Source organism: Cucumis melo, chromosome 3 (assembly GCF_025177605.1).
Source record: "Cucumis melo cultivar AY chromosome 3, USDA_Cmelo_AY_1.0, whole genome shotgun sequence".
Classification (NCBI taxonomy): Eukaryota; Viridiplantae; Streptophyta; class Magnoliopsida; order Cucurbitales; family Cucurbitaceae; genus Cucumis; species Cucumis melo.
Window position 1 is genome coordinate 21,469,912 of NC_066859.1, and position 15,556 is coordinate 21,485,467.

The following is a 15,556-nucleotide window of genomic DNA, read 5'->3' on the forward strand; positions in this document are numbered from 1 at the left end:
AAAGAGGCATTTGTTGAATAAGAAATTTTGGAACCAATCACAAATTGTCACATCATTTACTAAAATAATTGTATTTGGGATTAACTAAAAATGGGCATGTGTTCCGAATTAAATTTAAAAACAAATTGGACAATTCTAATGATTCTTGTGTCTTTATTATGGCAATTAGATCAAATTAATTATTTTGGTTCAATTAAATATTATTTACTCACTACAAGAATAATCACTTTCTATGACATTTGTAAAGAAAAAAATTGAGAGGAGAGGAGAAACAATTGTCATAATATGTAAAAATGCGCTTTTTTGGTGGGAAAAAACGTTGTTTTCGGATATTATTTTTCGTGACAGTTATTTAGTATCATAAAAGAGTATATGATTTTTTAATATAATTTATTAAAATAAAAAAACCTAATTTTATTAAAAAAACGCAATCCCTAATTTTCCTTTCAATTTTCCCCTTCCCCTTCCAAAGGAAAACCACCGCGCGCGCCTCCTCTTTATTCAATTTGTCGTGGTTCCTCCGACGACTGACCACGACGCTTCCGCCGACACACCGACCAACCATCTTCAGCCGACGCCCGTGGTTCCTCCGCCGACGGGCGCCCCCACCTTCAGCCGATGCCCGTGGTTCCTCCGAAACTTTCGCGTACCCGTGGTTCCTCCGCCGACGCACACCCCCCACCTTCAGTCGATGCCTGACCAACCATCTTCAGCTGACGCTCGCGCGACTGCCGTGCTTCGTCCGACGCTCGACCAACCGCTTCCGTCGGCACACGCATACCCAGCTTCAGCCGACGCCTGACGCCCGTACACCCAGCTTCAGCCGACACCCGACACCCAGCCACGATCGACGCACCCAGTCCAGATTGTCGACACCCGATGCACCCAGTCCAGCCATGATCCGCGTACCCAGCCGACGCACTGAGTCCACCCGTCATCCGCGCAGCTCCGAATCTTTCACGTACCCAGGTTCTAATCCATTTCTTTTTAACTGATACATAATATCCATCTCCAATTTCATAAGGTTCTAGAATTGATTTAATACCCAATTAAATTACAATGTAAATTTTTCTGATTGATGTAAGGATGAGTTTATAGTTTATGAAATTTGTGAATCCAATGTATCACTAATATTGATTACGAATTAGTTAAGAGGCATAGGGCGAAAATAGAGAAGACACTAGAGAACATATGTCCTAATGTTAGTTTCATGAGTGTGAAGTTTATCGATGTTTATAGTTTATGGTGCTGGGTTATTTTAATTTGGAGTCGATAGTGGGAAACGTTATTAGTGTCCTAAATTGAGGATCTAATTTTTTAAAGTTTGTTCGGTCATTAGTTTAAAGTTTGTTGGGTCATTAGTTTAAAGTTTGTTTTGGCGATCACATGCTTTCTTCAATTGCAACTATATAAAAGGAGTTGTATGTTTTCCTAATAAAAGGAAGATTGCACCAAAGTTATATTGGATCTTTATAGATATGAAATACTATAGTTAAGTGACTTATTGGTTAACATGATCATCACTAGTTTCATTTGAGGTGTGCATTGTGTTTGGTGCATTATTGTTAAGAAATGTTGTTAGCAAATCTTTGCACAAATTGATCTAAAAAAACTATTGAAAATATTAAGAGTTTTTCATAAAGCGAAATTGTTAAGGTTACGGTTCACTTGTAGTTTTGAAAGATCATAGAGCAACTAAGTAACTCAATAATAAACTTGGAAAAAATAATTCAAGACTAAAGCTAGTTTTTAAGGTAGGGAGATTATAACACACATATATAATTAATTTTCATCCGTTTATATTTTATTTTGGGTTTCTTACTATACACGAATTATGAGTTGTAAATTATCCTCAATTTAGGCTAAATTTATTATTGTTAAGTAGACTGTGTTTTTTCTTCAATGCGATTTGTGCTAAAAGTTTCTCCGTATCAGAGCTTGATGCATTGCAAGAAGATATAGTTATGACTTTATGTAATCTTGAGAAGTATTTTCCAATTATGGTTCATCTGGTTGTTCATCTTGCGAGAGAAGTAAAACTTTGTGGTCCTGTATATTTGCAGTGGATGTACCCATTTGAAAGATACATGAAAGTGTTGAAAAGTTTTGTTCGTAATAGAAATCGACCTGAATGATGCATTGCAGAAGCACATGTATGTGAAGAGGTTGTTCACTTCTGTTCGGACTTCCTTTCTGGATCAGATGAAATTGGTCTTGGATCACTAAATTCAAGGGAAGAGAAACAAACCGATAGGCCGTTGTCAGCGAGAACCTATGTCTGCCCTGATATGCAACAATTGAAGCAAGCACATCTTCACATTTTACAGAACACTGAAGAAGTACATCCATATATAGAGTATGATTTCTTATCATCATACACTAACACCATTAAATTACCCTTAAGAACACATAATTTATATTTATTACCTATATTGTAGAGAACATATGAACCATCTCAAAATTGAAAACCCAAGAAGAGCAAAAAATGAACAGTGGCTACAAGTTGAACATAATCGATCATTCGGTGCATGGATACGAGATAAGGTGAATGAAAACTTCAAATCATCCATGTTGTTTTATTATTATTGTTTACCAGTCCCAACATATAACTCTTTTTTTTAATAGGTGATGTGTGAATTACATGAAGGAAAGGTAGTCTCGAACACAATACGATGGCTTGCACATGGTCCCAATTTGTGGTGTAATGACGTATAAAGGGTATATGGTTAACGGATGTTCTTACCACACTAAGTCCCGTGATGACCATCGAACTATTCAAAATAGTGGGATTATGTTAGTGGCAACGACAATGCAGGTCTCTAGTGCGAAAGACAAAAATCCAGTGATTGGTGACATGTCTTTCTATGGGATCATTGAAGACATTTGGGAAGTTAGTTACAATACGTTTAATACTGTTCTTTTCAAATGCAAATGGGTTGAAAATAAGAATGGAGTTCGAATAGACGATCTTCATTTCACGTTGGTTGGCCTTAGCCGAATTGGACATTCTTCAGATTCCTTCATTATTGCCACACACAGACATCAAGTCTTTTATGTCTCAGATCCTATTGATCCAAGATGGTCGGTTGTTGTAAGGCCACCACAAAAAGACTTTCCGTACAAATGTGCTAATGATGACCTTGGAGATATGTTCCCGCACTACCCCCCAGTCTCAAAATGGAATTCAACAAGTGACATTAATGAAAGTGGGGATGCATACACTAGACTTGACTGTAAAGGCACATGGGTTACCACTTGACTTTCATACGTATGTAAAGTAATTAAACTCTCTTTGAATGTCCTTTTTTGGTTATGTTTAATGATAATGATGGTCGTTCTTAATTTGCAGGACAAAGACAGTTAGAGATACGAACCGTACTGTTATGAAGCAAACTTATTTCATGTTGAAGACTTTTTTTACAACTTTGAACATTATTAAGTCTTTTATTTGCCATATTTGAAGTAGTATGTGTTGTATTATTGTTAGTATGAGTTAATCATGATGTTAGCGTTTGAAAGAACAATTTGCTAAAGTACTATGTGTTCTATTTCGAATCTAATTATTTTTTGTACTTTTCCATTAGTACTGTAATTATGGTTATTACTAACCGTTTCTTCTTTTACTATTAGATTAGTATCGTAGATATGGTTGATTCACTGGATATTGCTCCACCTAAGGAAAAAGGAGAAAGTAGTACACAAGAAAGAAAACGTGGTCCAACTGAAATGAAGGAAATAACTCGTGCTAGGAGTGAGGGTCAAAAACTAGTGATTCAGTACAACGAGTTGGGTCAAGCAATTGGTCAAAATGCAACGAAACTAAAGAGTTTCATAGGAACGACTGTGCGGTTCCATGTTCCCATTATATACTCTGATTGGCCTACGGTGCCAAAGGAAATAAAAGAAAAAATATTTGAACTAATAGAGGTAACAATTGTCATGAACATTTGAACTTTGGTACACTATCCATTTATTTTGCTATATAACATGTTATGTGAATATTATGTAGACCGGATTTGTGGTAGACCCTCGATCAAAGAAGACTATCATCCAGAACGCTGGCGTATGCTTTCGTCAATTCAAGTACAGATTGACGACAACACATGTCTTGCCATTTTTGGATGATGTTAAAAAACTAAAATTTCCGCCGAATGAGTACTCTTTCATAGATCAACAACATTGGACTGAGTTTGTTGCATCTCGGTTGAAGGAAGACTTCAAAGTAAGTATAACGCTTCCTATCCTTCTTTAAATTTGAATTGCAATTTTATAGGCTTCATATGGTAATTGATTAAATTTGTATAATGAAATGTAAAGAAAAAGAGTGAAAATGGGAAGAAGAAGCGGAAGAAACATAAGTACAACCACAGAACCTCTAGAAAGGGGTATGCAAATCTTATGGAGGAGTTGGTAAGCTGATTTCCTTTAAGTTGTTGTAGGATTATATGTAATTCTAAATAGTTTATTGTGTTATAGTTACTATTTGCCACATTCTTTAACATTCGCTTCGTGTTTTAACTATAAATAGAAAGCATCGTCATCGGATCAAATTGATCGATCCATATTTTGGAAACAAGCTAGAATGGATCGTAAGGGACAAATTCTGGATGAAGAGACGAAGGAAGTGGTGAATCTTATAGTAAGTACTTGCATTTTTTGTACTTTTTTTTGTATAAGCAAGTACTAATTTCAATTCTTTGCACTTTTGTAGGATGAACTTGTAGCGACCCAAAATACGACTAATGCTTTCGGTGAAGAGGATATTCTAACAAGGACTTTGGGTGGTAAGGATCGTTCTTGAATACTCCGCGGTGTGGGGAAGTATGTCACAAAGAAAAAGTACTTCCATACCGCAACACAACAAAAAACAAATGAAGAAGAGGATGACAAGGCCACTTCTAAAGAACACGATCGAATGGCGAAAAGAATAAAAGAGTTGGAGGAGGAATTATTGAAAATGAAAGAGAATGATGATTGCGTAGGCAACTCAAAAGAAGAACCAGGTATGGGTTCTAAAGAAAAATCATTCATGGAAGGGGCTGAAAATGTGAACGATTTGAAAGATTTATCAAATGATTTAGAATCAGAAAAAGACGTAGAGGATGTTGTTGAATTGAATGAAGACATCAAGGTATGTTTTTCTAAAGACCTTTAATCCATAAGGTTACATGTTCTATGTGTATACTGTCCTAACAATTCACTTGGATTCATAAAGGTCAACATAGCGAAGGATGATAAGAAGGTGGAAGGTGTGACGTTAGAGAAAATGAAGGTTAGTGAATCTAAAGTAATTGATTTATTAATTAAACTTTTGTGAAGTATACATATTTGACAATGTCTTCTAAATAGGTTGGAACCCCGTGCAAGTTGGCGTTTGAAACGAAAGATCATGTCGTTGCATGGGGGACCATAATTGATTCAGATGTAGAAGGTGACAATGTTAAAGTGGCAGTAGATGTCGTGGTGGATGGGGATTGTGCAATTCCCATTCCATCAGAGCAAGGGATGTACAAAATGTCCCAGGAAGTTGGTTCACACATATTGTGGCCACGTGATCTTGTCATTACGAACAATATAAAGGTAATGAAATTTTCATTGAAGGATATACATGTCGCATTTTATATTAACCATAATTGCAACATCTTTTGTAGATGGATTATGGGGAATTTACTAAGGATATGAGCACATTCGCACCGACACTAATTCAAAATGCTCCAGTTACACTACGGTTCTTACTACGAATGGTTGAACATATGGGGTCAGCAATTCAAATCACCACACCACATGACGTATTTGGGGTCCGAAGAAAATGTTGCATAATGATAGAGTCGTTGAAGGATTTCACATCTATGCGACCAATAGCTACCGCTTGCCTTAATGCGTACATAATGTAAGATATGTTATTACAATGTTACTCTTTATAAGTTTGTTTAATATTTATCTTATTTCAATGTATTTGTAATGCACTCGTAGGTATCTATACACCATATGGAATCATCAAGAACTTTGAATCTATACAAGTTTGTTGATTCTGGGTCGATTAGTTGTGGAAGTTTTAAAGAAGAACGAGCCCAATTATCGACTGCACGATTACTTGGAACAGATTACGATCCACTCTTACTGATTCCTTACAATTCTGGGTATGTTCATAACCTAAAGTTATTGATAGGAATTGTGCTTGCAATAGTCTAAGATGTAGTATTATTGTTTGACACATATATTTAGGAATCATTGGACATTGGTTGTAATAAACCTTACGAAGGGTGCTGCCTTTTGGATAGACCATTTGAAAAACCGTATTGACCTAGATGTAACCGAAGTAGTTGAAAGGTATGTCATACTTACTTTTACCTTTACTTCCTTTTTTCTTAATGAGACAATATTTTAAGTAGTTCAAACTCCAATATTATTCTGTAGGTCGTTCAACATAATGAACAAGAAAAAAACCTGTTTGAAGGGTCGTGAAGGTATGTGAATATCTATGTTGCTATGGGTTGTAAATTAATTCATATTTCTAACATAGGTCAACTTATTTGTATGTGTATCTCCAGTGTCCTAAGCAATCAGGAGTAGTAGAATGTGGTTATTACGTGATGCGGTTCATGCGTGACATCATAATGTCAACGAGTACTTCTATCATACAGATAGTAAGCATAACAGTTATAAAACTAGCGTGCATATATACTTTTTTGTAAATGAAACTCATTTAGAACCATTTTATTGTCTACAGATGAAAGATTCACCTCGTGCGTACACACAGGATGACATTGATTGTATAAGGTCTGAGTGGGCTGAGTTTGTAGGGAAGCAGGTACATTGTGCTTAGGATAAGATATTTTGTTACACATTTTGTCACATATTTTGTCATATACTTTGCACATATTTTGTCACATATTTTGCATATATTTTGTCACATATTTTTGTGTTCGAGCTACCATGAAAAATACAGTGCTGGAGGAAAATACAACTGTCATGTTCAATATCAATGAGGTAAGGTTATCTTAGAATTTACTAAAATGCAGTTTTTTAAGTTCATCAAATTATCTCCATTGATTTAGTATCTCCTTTTGTACTTTGTTCTAGTGCATCGTTCAATCAATAGGTTAGTTTTCTATCCTCTTGTACTTCAAATCTCAGCACTTCAATAGGTTGGTTTTCTCTCCTTTTGTACTTTGTACTTTGTTGAAGCGTGTTGTTGATCTTGAAGTGTGTTGTTGATCTTGAAGTGTGTATGTAATTATTGTCGAAGTTTGTTGTTGATAAAAGAGTGTTGTAGATAAAGAAGTGTTGTTGATCTTGAAGTGTGTTGTTGATCTTGAAGTGTGTATGTAATTATTGTTGAAGTGTGTTGTTCATAAAAAAGTGTTGTAGATAAAGAAGTGTTATTGATCTTGAAGTGTGTTCTTTTTTGTTTTGCTAGGTTGACAAAGGTCTTAACAAGGCAAAAGGGAATCCTATGGCATTCTATAAGGTATGTACTCAATCATATTATGGTTGAATAGGCAAACATATTTGAAGTGTGTATGTGTTCTATGTTGTTGAAGTGTGTTGTTCATCATGAAGTGAATGTGATGTGTTTATGTGGGTGAATGTGTTGTCTTGTTGAATTATTTTTTTTTTCTTTTCTTTTCTTATTAGGTTTTGCCACAATCCATTGGAGCAATGAAACCATACTTCGTCAATTAGTCGATGTATAGCCTTTTTTATAGGTTTGGTAGGAAATTTTTTTGTTTAAATGTAATTATTTAAAATAGTTTGTTAGTACCAAAAAACATTTGTACTAACAATTAAAGCAATATTACAAAGTGTGTTTCTTTCTATTAAAGCGTTCACCCTTTTTCCATTTGTTATTGTATTGGTATGTAATGGTATGTGTAATGGCAAGGCGACAACAAATACAGAATTCAATAAGAAATAGGGCTTTTGAAAAAAGTGACTAAAAACACAACTATGACATTTAAATTGAAAAATAAAACTGTCATCGAAAAAGTTTTATTGACAGTTAATTAAAGTCATGGTAAGTAAAATGATGACAGTTAAAAAGTGTCATAAATGATAAATAATGACATTTAATATCAGTCATAGAATATTAACAATGACAGTTATCTTTCGTCATAAAATGTAAACTATGACAGTTATAAGCTGTCATAAAATATAAACAATGATAGTTATTAACTGTCATCGAAAATAAATAATGACAGTTATACTCTGTCATAAAATGTAAACTGTGATAGTTATTAACTGTCATCGTAACTAAATAATGACAGTTATAATCAGTCATAAAAAAGTTCTTTCGTGACAGGTATTATATGTCATTGAAACCACATTTCGTGACAGTTTATACAACTGTCATAAAATACTTTCCATGACTGCCGCATCAATGACTGCAAAAAACTATCACGAAAACCTTTAATGACAGCATTTAACTGTCATTGTAGGCCCTTTTTCTACTAATGACTTAGGCTAAAATTCAATTGAGCCCAAAAATAAGTCTAATTGAGCCCAAAAAACTTAATTTAGCTCAAAATAAAATATGACCAAAATGCATGTGATTGAGCCATGGTATGATACATGGACCAAACTAGGCTCAAGTCCATAAAAGTCCATCAGGGAACTCTGTAAATAGAAGAGTTCTCTTCATTTGTGAAGAGGAAAATTTTGAACTTCAGAAGGTCTAGAGAATTCTCACAAGAGATAGAAGACTCCTCAAGAACATCCTCAAAGATTGAAGCTCCTTTGAAGATCCAAGTTTTCTTCCAAGACTCCAACTCCAAGAATATCACGTGTTTCGCTTCCTCAAATCAAGCATAAGCATCCAGCCGAGAGATAATGAGAGGATCAAATTCTAGAGATTGGACCACATCGCATCAAATCAACGTAAATACAACATCAACACAAGTTCAACTCCACGAATCAAATTTCTTCGGAAATCTCGTGTGAGCAGCTGCTTTTTAGATTTCAATTATCCTTAATTTTAAGTGACTTAACTGATGTTCAAAATAACTTTAGGTCTATGACCCATAGCAAAAAGGAAATTGAAAAACATTATTGTCGTTTTAAGAATTAATTATTGAGATTAATCTCATATCTAAAACGGTTTTAGTTTTCCTTATTTTTGATAATCGTCAAAAACAAATTTGTTTTTGTGTAAAAGAAAAAGAATGATCTTCTTCTTTTCTTGGACAAATCTTTCTCTTTTTTTTAGCATATTTTCCGTTATTTTTTTTTTTTTTTTTGTCAGTACACACTTGAGTCGGAATGTTGTATTAACCTTAGAGAGCAACCAAAATATGTACACCAAGGTCTCATCAAAAATTGCTCAAGACAGTGGATCTTCCATGATATAATAGCAATCAACAAAGTTGTCTAGAATGATGGCTATAAACTAATTTAAACATAAATAGATTGATGATGTGATTATTTTAATCTTGATAGCAATAAGGTCACTGAAAGCCCTTTTGAAATCGATGACTTTGCATTATCTCAGCCATGGATGCTTTCTTGTAAGGATTAACAACTAGAAGTCGTACACTATTTCCATACCGCTTTCAAAATCATGGATGAAGCTCTAACTGAGCCTTCAAAATGTTGCTATACAGCTTCATCACATTACTAACAAGAAGTGGTAGAGTCTTAACAAGCAACACAAACAAAATCAAACCACAAGACCAAATATTTGTCTTAGCGCCGTCTTAATCTCTTTTATTGATTCCATTCCATGTATGAACACTAAACCATTACTTTATAGCTCCTCTAGCAGGGCAAAGAGGCCAAAATTAGAGAGATCTTCAAATTCTCATTTTTATCTTACGTTTTCAAGGCTTCAAAATAAACCAAGTAGTGATTTTATGGACATGAAATGTGCCACATTCGAAGAAATGTCGCTTGAGTTTATTTTATCAACAAAAAAAAAATTATACTGTTAATATTAAAATAGTCACGTTATCAACACATTTAGATTTAAAATTAGCCAAGTCATCGTTCTTTCATCAAATCATTGACGATTTGTTATCCCAATGACTAAATTTGAGAATTATGAAAACCTAAAGGGTGAAAGTGTTATATTTTGGAACACATTTATCAAATAGAAACTAAACTCAAAGTCTAAAGTTCAAAAAAAAAAGTGTTTTCCACTCTAATAATATTAGAGCAGTATTTCAAATTTTTTTACTTTTTGTCTATGCTAAAATATGTTATCCAGTTCTACTGTATTGAGATTAGTTCATTTGATGCTAAGATTTAGGGAGAAATATGTGTACATTAATTACGTAAATAGTACGAATGTAAAGTAAAGTAAAAAAGAAAAAGAGAAAAAAACAATGTTAATAAAAGAACAAATCAAAATAAGAACACAGCTAGGCTAAGAGATATAAAATTGGGTTCCAGGTACGGTAGGATTCAATGGGATGGGCATACTCCCCCTCAACCTTTATTAATTTATTTATAGTTTGTAATTTTTATTTCACTCTCCCACTTCCTAAACATCTAAATACATGGAATAATTAAATATCACAAACTATTTGGACTTTTGTCAAAATGAACTTAGTTTATTGATAATCGATATGAATTTCCATTATAAAGGTAAGAGGTTCAAATCTCCCAAACTCTAATTGTTTTATTAAAAAAATGATCTTGCAACTTAAGTTATATACTATTCTAAATAAATTTATGAATGACGTCGGATGAAGGTTAGATACTATTCTCTAAGTAAATTTAGACATCTAATATATATATATTATAATTTGTCTAATTATATTAGATAAGGATTATTTATTTATTTACTTATAGACGTTAAAATCAAAATATTTTAAAACACAAAATAAAATAAATTTAATTTAAATATAAAAATTAGCAAAACAATTTAAAGCCTAAACTAATAATTGTATGGATTTAATATCTATATTTTAATTAGTATATCAAAATTTACTTAAATAGAGACGCACAATGGTTCGAAATCTAAATCGGTAGAAACTAAACTAAAATTGATACAATTTGTGATTATTGATTCAAAACTTTCTTAGATGCCATTCCACGTATGGATTTGAATGAGTATACTTGGGATTTTTACGGACTCACCACAAGAATAAGTATAGTCGTAGTTTTGGACTTGAGAACCGCCTTATTGTTTAAGTACTTCTTTATTTTGTTCTACTAGATGTCTGTCTGTGGTTGGTTGCACTAATAAAGTAATAACGATCTGTAGAAGGTCTCTTACCCGAACAAATCCCCGAGTAGAAGTATCGAACAAATAAAGTTCCACAACCGACAACCGTACATCAAAACACAAGGCGCGAAATGGATCAGAGCGAGACCGAAATCCGAGAAGTCCAAGAAACCAACTCCAAATCGGAGTTGCAACCTCTTCTTGAGACCCAGAATCCCAGTTTCAACTCCAAAACTGTGAAGACGAAGGTTCCGGAGGTTGAGATCCATCTTTATCGTCAGGGCAAAGGTCCGATCGATGTGTTTAAATCAAGCCTCGGTGGTTGGGATCAAGATCAGCTTGAGGTCCGAGATATTCTGGACAAATACGGATTCAAGTCCGTATTCGCCTTCAAACCTGACTCCGGTCGTGGCGTCCCCATTCGATTCAACCCTAGAAATGGCAGGTCTATACTGACTTACAGAGATGGAGCCGAAATTTTCATTGACGGAGAGCCTAAGGTAAAGGTTCACGACTCTATTCATTTCGATTTGAAAATTTGATTTATCTGGGGTTTTGTTAAATGAGGATGGAAAAAAGTATATACAGAGATATGCGTTTTACAGGTGTTTGAATTTGAAATTTAGTTTGTTGCCTTACCGTCCGATATTTTTTTTTTTTTTTGCTGCGGTGGGTGCTATTCTGCATTTTTTGCTGTTTGTTTAATGATGTGTATTAGTACACTTGACTTTTCTTTGTTTGGAGTTGAGGTTTAGGAATTGAAGGTCTTATGTTTAAGAATCGTAAGATACCATGTAACATGTTTTTATGAATTTTATGATTGATTATATGTGGGTGTAAGTTTGGGCGATCGCTCTCTAAGCCTATCCTTAATCTGGCCTTTTACTCAAAGTTGACTTGAAATGAACAGTAAGAGTGGATTGATTATTGGAAATTTATTTCTTAAGAATGGAAAACGAAACAATGCGAGGAGAGTTCCTAGATTCGTGGAGATATAGCTTATTGGTTATTGCAAAAGGTTGTATCTGATGAGTATAGACTTCACTTCAATGTTTGGGATGCTAGTTAGGTTGCTAATAGCACAAACTCCTCGAAAGCTATTCTCCAATGTTTTCCACTTCAATATTTGGTATCTTTACTTATTCAATCCTAGTATATCTTACCATTCACATACTTAGGAGGCGATGTTTCACAATTCACTTTCTAGAATAGCCTTATTCAATTTGGAGATTCTCGACATTCCTCGTATTAACTTCCTTGCATGCTCCTTTTTCCACTAAGATTTGGTACGTTAATATCTTTGAGGAGGTGAAATTGTTTTCTTTTCTGGCCAATTATCCTTGGGGAAGTTCCACACTGTTGATGGCTTTAAGCGGTTGGCTGCTTTTGTGCCTGTGTTGTTGTGGTGCGTTATTTGCAGAAGGCAGTGGAGTACGTGAACTGTATTCTTGTCAGGAGTATGTTAAATAGTAGCTCATTTGTGGAGAATTTCTTCCAAACACTCCGCGGTGGTGTTGGCTCCCAAGCTCTCTTAGAGTTGTCATGGTATAATGGAGAAAATTATCTTGCATTTGCTGTTTTAGGACAAATATCATCTTCTTGGATTTTTGCTATTCTCAGGAACATTTGGCTGTTAACAAAGAAGAGGATATTTTAGCGTATCCTAGGATCTTGGAAATATTTTATGTTGTAGCTAACTTTAATGCTTCGTTGGACCTACGAGTAAGTTTGGAATGAAGTTTAGAATGACTTTCTATCAGCAGTTTTGAAAAGGAAAATAAATTAGTTGGCTTCTTCTAGTAATTAAAATAATGTCTTTAGAATTTGGAATTCTTTTGATCGTGTAGCCAAAACATTACATTCAATTATGTATATATAAAATCATTTGTACGTTTGACTATTAGTTTCATTTTTAATTTATAACTGTGGGTGTTTGGGCACCTATGTTTGAAAGTTGATCTCCAATACTTTCCTGATTTCTCTTCAATCGTCGAAAACAAACAGCCTCGAAATGATCCACAATTTGTCAAAGTTTTCTTGGAATACTTCTGTGTTCTTGCACACCCAGTGTCTCTGCTGGGTTAGAACTATATAAATAATAAATGGCTTAGAGGAAATAGGTACAAGCTATGGTGGCCATCTACTTGAGATTTAATATCCTACATGTTATCTTGATTACCAAGTATAGAGGGATTTGACAATTTTCTTGTGAGATTAATCGAGGTACATGTTGGAAATCCTAACATTCGATAACTATCTCATACTTTTCATGTTAAGCTGACATGACAACTAGTTAGCAGTGCAACCTTTGGCATTGGTAGAGCATAAATTCTGTGTATATGCTATGTTTTAAGTTTTCAACACATGGCCTCGAGAGCATCCAGCTATTTGTCTCGCAACTCTTGCCTGTAGGCAATGATCAAGAAGTCCAATTGTGAGGTTACACATCAAGATCCCAGTTTTTTAAGATTTTTCAATATTCTTGAATTGCCCCAAAAAAATTTTCCTTTACTTGTCCCACCCTCAATCTTTTCTTGACTGCTATATGTATGTCATGTGTCTGTATATTTATCGACAAAAAGATTGCATTTCATGGACAAGATGAAACTACAAGAAATAAGAGCACCCTACAACAAGAGTTGGATGAATACTTTCAAAATTAAGAGAGTCAAAGGAGTCTCCAACGTATTATATACTCTCATTTGTTCTTGCCGTCATTTGGTTTATTTGGGCAGAATCGAACACGCAGGTTTTTGCTGAGTATATAGTAGTTTTGAGGACGTGTCTCTCTTCGACTCTTTCCTCTTGGCTATACCTTAGTCCTGTTCCATGCTCCTCTGTTAATTATTAATTGACTTTTAACAGCTCAAGCCAACTGTTATTTTTGTTCTTTGCCTATTTGATGGCTCCTCTTCTTCATCAGTTTGCTAATTTCCATTCATTTCCAATTAACACGGTCAGTTTATTAGCAAACTGATGGAGATATGTACCAATTTTGTTTCATGCTGTTTATATTCATTCTTTTAATCAGATTCAACTAAATGGCTAACTTCATGTGTTCATCTCTTTACTTCAGGATTCCCTGATCAAACCGGTAACCAGGATCATTTTCGGCGTGGCAATTATAACCATTTTGATAACGTTTCTCTCTCGAGACTCACAAGGGTGGATGAAGAAACTTAATATCACTGGGAACTTCCCTCCTTGGATTCTAGCTTGTGTCGTTATCGTTTTTACGCGCTCAAGGAAGAGAACTAGGGACTTACTTAAAAAGTACGGTTGGTAATTGTCTAGTCCTTCGTCTACTTTTGTTCCTTCAAAAAAGAGAAAAAAAATGTCATCCTCCAATAGAAAATGGAAAGCCATTAATCAATACGTTGATTCTAGGTTCTCAATTTCGAACTTCCAAAAATAGGAGACAGAATATTGTACCGTGTTGCTAGCACGAGGTCCATTGCTACCATAAATTCCCTGTCTTAATTTGTTCTTCGATATGTGTAGATAAGCAGCCTGTGTTTGCTGGACTGAAATTTGTTTGAGTTTGAGCCATAGTTTTAACTTTTTGGGTGAAAGCTTTCATCACTTTGAGTTGCATAATTTGGATTTGCTTGTATAGCGCGTTTCTCATACGTACGATTGAAGTAAATTTAGATTCTGTTTTATGTTTTGTTTATAAATTCACTGCTGCATTGTATTAATTTGATCAAAATTCTATGCTCTTATTAAGATTCTGTTAGAAAAGGCTCTCGTGCGAGTTCAGTTTAGAATGCTCTTGGCAAAAAGAATCGTTTGTAACGTAAAACGTTTGTTTTAGAAGTAATTTTATAAGAAAACTAAGGTCTAATATTATAAGCTAATTATTTACCTCTTCTAATTGTATTTTCCTTTTTCCTGCTTTTTCAATATGTCAAATTACATAAAGAAAAACTTTCGAACTACATTTATTTGAAAAAATAAAAACAAATACATTTTAATATTCTAGTTTGATAGTATGTGAAAACGTGTTTGGTAAAGTTTAGAAGAGAACTTATTAAAACAAACTTAATCATAGAATTTTACAATACAACTTGAACATAAAGTGAAGATTAAAAAAATCAAGTAATCGTTGAAAAAATGTTAGTTTTTATAAATATAACAAAATACAACAAAAAAACAAAAGCCTACGGAATCCCAGTACAATATTTTTATAGTTTCTAGATTTGTGAACAACTTGTCACTTTTCTTTCTCTTCTTTGCAAGTTGTTTATCTTCTCTGTTTTGCAAGTTGTTTATCTTCTCTTCTCATATTTTTTGGGAAATTGCCAAAAATAGGTTAAAAAAAGAGGGTTAAATGACTTTTGGGATAGTTTTTGAAAATGAAGAGTTTTAGGACAATTTAGGTGTGAACAAAAT

At 34.1% G+C, this 15,556-nt stretch overlaps 2 protein-coding genes across 2 annotated transcripts; both read left to right on the forward strand.

Moving 5' to 3' along the window:
• Positions 1-4,915: 4,915 nt before the first annotated feature.
• Positions 4,916-9,024, forward strand: LOC127148687 (uncharacterized). Its single transcript, XM_051082883.1, has 10 exons — positions 4,916-5,131; positions 5,216-5,272; positions 5,350-5,580; positions 5,652-5,789; positions 5,974-6,140; positions 6,226-6,330; positions 6,524-6,647; positions 6,731-6,811; positions 7,421-7,471; positions 9,010-9,024. Exons 1-10 carry the CDS (start codon positions 4,916-4,918, stop codon positions 9,022-9,024), a joined length of 1,185 nt encoding a protein of 394 aa, XP_050938840.1.
• A 2,072-nt stretch (positions 9,025-11,096) lies between these two features.
• LOC103496571 (uncharacterized) lies at positions 11,097-14,746 on the forward strand. The gene is made up of 2 exons (XM_008458485.3): positions 11,097-11,664; positions 14,241-14,746. The coding sequence occupies exons 1-2, from the start codon at positions 11,296-11,298 to the stop codon at positions 14,448-14,450; spliced, it is 579 nt and encodes a 192-aa protein (XP_008456707.2). The 5' UTR covers positions 11,097-11,295; the 3' UTR covers positions 14,451-14,746.
• The last annotated feature ends 810 nt before the right edge of the window (positions 14,747-15,556 follow it).